A 5,581-nucleotide genomic window follows, 5' to 3' on the forward strand; every position below is an offset into this window, starting at 1 on the left:
TGTAAAAGAAAAGAGGAAGGAGAGTTTTCGATCGGTGTAGGTGGTGTGAATAGAGAAGACCATATAACAATGATTTTAATAGTTCAATAACCATTTTATAGCTTTTTGAAATTAAGTTATCAAAACGTAAATTTGTTAATAATTTGATTAAATTTCTTTTGAGGGAAAATGATTTTAATTTTGGGTAAACTATTAAAATAATCACTTTTGTTTACCTCAGGTTACATTTTAATTTTAACAAATAAAAAACATAGAAAAACTACGTTAAAAGAAATAAAAAAGGGAGGAAAACAGTGGGAGAAGCAGAAGAGAATGAAAATAAATAAAAATAAAAAGGAAAGTTAAAAGAACATAAAATAAAAAATTTTAAATTGCTCAAAATAAAAAAAATATAGGGACCAATTGTAGAATTTAAGCTAAAATTTTCATTTGAAATGATAATTTAATATGTCACATCAGCTTACCGTTACACCGTTAACGGCAATTAATAGCTCAGTACCTAAAATGATATAACACGATAACGTAAGTGACTAAAACGTAACATTTCAAACAAAAGTGACTTAAGACAAATATAAGTGACTATTTTAATAGTTTACCTTTTAATTTTTATTCCCTCTTGTACAAGTTGAGTTTTTGAACTTTTGATTATTATAATCATTATAACCCCAAAACTCAAAAGACCTTAGAAACCCCCCACCAAATGGAGGATGGGGACATCCATGTCTTAATTATAAAATTCCTAAGGCTACCATTTTCATTTAACGACCACCCTTACCTGTTTTCTAACATTCAATCCTTTTTGTCCAAATTTTTCAGCTATGGCAGAGTTAGAGAACCCAAGTCTGATGCCAAATCTCATAACATACTTGTCTTGTCTTCTCCAAAAAGTAGCCGAGTCCAACGATGTAAACTGTCGGTTCCAGCCTCAGAAAGTTTCAGTCTTTCATGGTCTAACTCGACCAACTATCTCAATTCAAAGTTATTTGGACAGGATTTATAAGTATGCAAATTGTAGCCCTTCCTGTTTTATCGTTGCATACATTTACCTTGATCGGTTTGCTCAAAAACAACCCACTTTGCCCATCAATTCATTCAATGTTCATCGCCTGCTTATTACAAGTGTCATGGTTGCTGCCAAGTTCATGGATGATATGTAAGTTCTTCGATTTTGGGTTTTCCTTAGTTTTTTGGTTTGCTTTTGTTGGAACTGTAAATCCATTAAAATTCCCAGAAATTCAAACTAAGTGCAGGCAGGTGAATCCTGGTTTTCTTTGTGATATGTTAAGGTATAAACTTAGTACGAGAAAATTAATCCTTATATGTTAGATCAAAAATTAAATTGATTCTTCTCTTAAAAAATTTATCCACTTTAACATGAAGTAGACATAGCATGTCACGTATCATTGTTTAGTTATTCTGTCAATCTATCAATTTGCTGTGTTTACTGATTTGGAATAATTTTTGATATTTCAGATATTATAACAATGCTTACTATGCAAAAGTGGGAGGAATCAGCAGAACAGAAATGAATTACCTTGAAGTGGATTTTCTATTTGGGTTGGGTTTTCATTTAAATGTAGCCCCCAATACTTTTCACACTTACTTCACTTACCTACAAAGAGAGATCATGCTGCAACCACCACCAAGTATTGCAGAATCATCATTCAGTCTTGATAGGTCATTAAAAGTCAACTTATGTTTCAATGAAGAAGAATCCTCTCATCAAAACCAACAACAACAATTAGCTGTTTAAGGACAGCCTTTGTAGAGGTAGATGTAGAGATAGTGACTTTGTTATAAGCAATTTATGCATCATCTGTGCACTAAAAACCCACATGTTGGCCTCTCTTTCTTTCTCTTCTTTTATCATTTTGTTTGTATTGTGGTTTCCTTTTTTGGGTTTTTGGATCTCAAATTGTTTATGTAATGTACAGATGGGAGTTTCTTCTTTACAGTCTGTCTGGGTTATATATCAAAAAGTCTCATTATCAATCAATTTCTCCAATTTCTTTTGCTTCATCATTGTGCCCTTTTTTTTTATTCTTTTTAGTGCTGAGGAAATTCCTATATAGCTGTAAATTACATCTTATAATAATCTCTTTATACTACTTGATCAACTCTAACACCTTGGACTTGGATTCTCATATGGAAGTTTCCTTTTTCATTCATGTTAACTGCTACTTTTGGGATAAAACTAATATGGAAGTAATTGTTCCTATACGTTATATTAATCTCTGTATATTAGATGAAAAAATAAATTAGTGATTTTGTTAAAAATTTTATCCATTTATATTATTAAAAATTTGTCCCTATATGTCAGAATGAGGTACATATGGTACGTTACGTGTATCATTAATTTACTCATTTTTTTAATATAAAAATTAAAATACAATTTGAATTTTAATATTGAGATGTCTATAATGCTTTTAATATCTTCAACCAAGCTAAGATTCTTATAAAAAATCTTTATTGGAAGGTGGCATTGTGTATATGACTGGACAGCATTAGGGTAGGGACAGTGCTGTATTGGTGTGGCTACAAATACTTGGTAGAGGATGACAATGTGGTGTATTTGGCACTCGTCATTTATTCATTTTGGAAGGGACATGAGACAAGGAACATGTGCATCCAGATGCAACAACTATGATGGTCCTGCAAATATTAGCTTACAAGATAGGTTCAAATATATATATTATATATACGAAAGAAGAGTGGCAGCTGCTAATAATGTTTTGTATTGGCCGTACACTACAGGTTGAGCTATAAGGCTGCCAAATATTTGTCTGTAATTGTTAGATATGACAAAAGTTTCATGTGACTGTCAAAAGATGAGTTTAAAATATTTTAATAATATCTTCATTTGAATGAAACCATGATCAAATGCTTGTTTGACATAAATTTAAATTGTGTTATTATCATCTTCTATCTCTTAATATTGTATAAATAATAATTTAATGATATGATGATGTATGTTATATAACTTTGAAACTGGATGCTATATGTTAAAGTTCCAAAAAAAATTATAGATGGATCAACATGTAAAAGTTCCAAGATTTTTCTCAATTGGTTAGGGATAAGGTTGGCTGAAATGTGGGACATGGAACCAAAACATACCCATTTTCATATTAGTTAGCCTAACTGAGCCCTTAGTCGTTCACCCTAATAATATTGGGGCCTTAGCTCAGCAACCGCATAACTTAGCCCAACTGGTCTCGAGCAAGACCAGAGCATTTGCCCCTATCTAATATTAAAAATGGGTCTCCTGCACTTTTGTGTCATAAGCTTACCACGCATGAAATCAGGTTTCTAGCATTACTCTCAATGAATGGAATAAAGCTCCAGGGAGTGATGGTTATAATGCCAAGTTTTTTCAAGCTAGTGCAATATATATTTTTTAATACTAGAAATCTGCTGGGATCTTTCAATTCTACTGTGCTTCTCAAGGTACCGATTTTAGACTTATTTCTTACTATTCAACTCTTTATAGTGCATTATAAAGATAATTACCAATGGAATGAAAGTCTGTCTGCCTTTTATCATAAATGAGAACTAAAGTGCATTTATGGAGAGTAGAATTTAGTTGATAATGTACTTCTTGCATTAGCGGTTATGAGAGGAAACATTTATCTTCGAGATAAGCTATTAAGGTGGATACTAGGAAGGCTTTTAACTCTGTTAATTGGGACTTTATTTTTCAAGTTTTAAAGGTGTTGGGGTTTTTTGATGTGTTCTGTCAGTGGATTTAGTAACTGTTAATGGTGGTTTGATAGAAGATTCTTCTAGGGAAAAGGGTATTAGGCAAGGTGACTCTTTATTTCTTTACCTTTTCATTAATATAATGAATGTACTTCCCTGGGAGCACAAAGTTTTTCAGTATTATCCAAGATGTCGAAAGCGTTAACTAACACATCTGTGTTTTGCAGATGATTTGTTGGTTTTTACAAAGGGAACAACAGAGTCTATTGCTGCCATTAGTAATGTTCTTTGACTTCTTTTATAATATTTTTTGGTCCATAAGGGCTAGTGGAGAAAGTCACAACTTTAATAGTCTTTTGTTTGCTACCAGACTTCAACTTTTGCAATTGGTTATCCTTAGTATTCAAAATTCTCGGTGTAGCGTTATGTTTCTTCCTACCAAGGTTATTAAGAAAGTTACACATTTTCTTTGGAAAGGTTCAGCAAAGGAAGCAAAAGTGAGTTTGGACTGGATATGTCATTCCAAGGCTGAAGGAGGGCTTGGAGATAAAAACCTATTTCTTTGGAATAAAGTTTGTATGACGCAAAATTCGTGGTAGGGTGGATGAAAGCAAGGTTCCTTTGGATTGATTGGGGTTCATCTTTACATTCTTAAAGGTCGTAGTGTGTTGCTAGTCCAAACTCAATCATGTCATAGTTGAGCATGCAAAGTTCCTTGACATAAGATTATTTGGGGTAATTTTACTATTCCTTGACATACTATTGGTCCATATATCAAACCTAATTTTGATATAACTATTTGTCAAAAGGAGACATTAGCAATTAATTGAAGCCACCTAGGGTAATTGGGTACTACTTTTGGTTTAGGTATGGTCTGATGAAAGGAATTAAAGTTAAAAGCAATCCATGGGGGGATTAGTTGAAAAGTTTAATAATACTAAAAGGAGGTTAGTTCTCAGTTAACACCCTTTTACCAATACTTTAAAAAAAGCCCAAAGGAAAAGACAGATAGCTAAGCTGGAATAATGTTACAGCCATTGACTAAACAAAACTTAGGCAACCCAATGTTAAAGATTATGTTCTGTAACAACATATGTCTCTTACATACGATCCGATGTACAATAATTACTCCTTTTTGAAGACGATGTTGAAGAGCTGAATCAAACACCGCAGTATAAAAGGCACGGAAGCTGCCGCTATGACGTACCGGAACCTGACCGATTCGTCGGGAGTAACGGCGAAAATCGCCGAACCGTAAGTGACGATCATGGAAACGGTGGCAATAATAATTTCAAAATGGAAAGGGAACCTATGAGTGAGAGAGATGATAACAAGTATGGAAGCAGAGAGAGCGAAGGTATTGGAAATCAAGAAAACATAGTAAGCTGCTGACTGAGATGCATAAATGGCTCTGCCGGCATGGTGTCCGTTGTCGTTATCTTGCCATACGCCGCCAGGAGGGTTGACACCAGCTTGGAAAGTAACGGAAGCTATGAGGGCAGCAACTACTAACATAATGTTACGGACATCGCCAGGCTTGTCTCTGCCTTCTTCGTACTGGAAATGCTTGTACCAGCTCTTGCCTGTGCTTAATCGGTTTAACATTTTTTAGTAAATTGATGGGAACGACAAGGGAGGAGATAGTTGTGTATATATAAGGGCCACGATGGGATTGAATGGGTCAGTCAACACGGAGGGAAAGGTTTTATATATGGTCAGTCAACACGTTATCTTGCCATACACCATCTTTTTTATGAAAACGGGTTGACTTGGATTTTGAAAATAGAATGAAAACGGGAGTCGCTACCAATCTTTTTTTTGATGAGGTATGATCGGGTCACCTTGAAAAGTGGTTGTTTTTAATAAACGATTTAATTTTTATTAA

The 5,581-nt window shown here is 33.9% G+C and overlaps 2 protein-coding genes across 2 annotated transcripts; one reads left to right on the forward strand and one right to left on the reverse strand.

The window, feature by feature from the left end:
- Positions 1-635: 635 nt before the first annotated feature.
- On the forward strand, positions 636-2,019 carry LOC107945573 (cyclin-U4-1). Its single transcript, XM_016879628.2, has 2 exons — positions 636-1,153; positions 1,474-2,019. The coding sequence occupies exons 1-2, from the start codon at positions 819-821 to the stop codon at positions 1,751-1,753; spliced, it is 615 nt and encodes a 204-aa protein (XP_016735117.1). The 5' UTR covers positions 636-818; the 3' UTR covers positions 1,754-2,019.
- A 2,629-nt stretch (positions 2,020-4,648) lies between these two features.
- LOC107945578 (uncharacterized) lies at positions 4,649-5,374 on the reverse strand. The gene has a single exon (XM_016879634.2). The coding sequence runs from the start codon at positions 5,299-5,301 to the stop codon at positions 4,822-4,824; it is 480 nt and encodes a 159-aa protein (XP_016735123.2). The 5' UTR covers positions 5,302-5,374; the 3' UTR covers positions 4,649-4,821.
- Between the last annotated feature and the right edge of the window lie 207 nt (positions 5,375-5,581).

This window comes from Gossypium hirsutum, chromosome D12 (assembly GCF_007990345.1).
Source record: "Gossypium hirsutum isolate 1008001.06 chromosome D12, Gossypium_hirsutum_v2.1, whole genome shotgun sequence".
Taxonomy (NCBI): domain Eukaryota; kingdom Viridiplantae; phylum Streptophyta; class Magnoliopsida; order Malvales; family Malvaceae; genus Gossypium; species Gossypium hirsutum.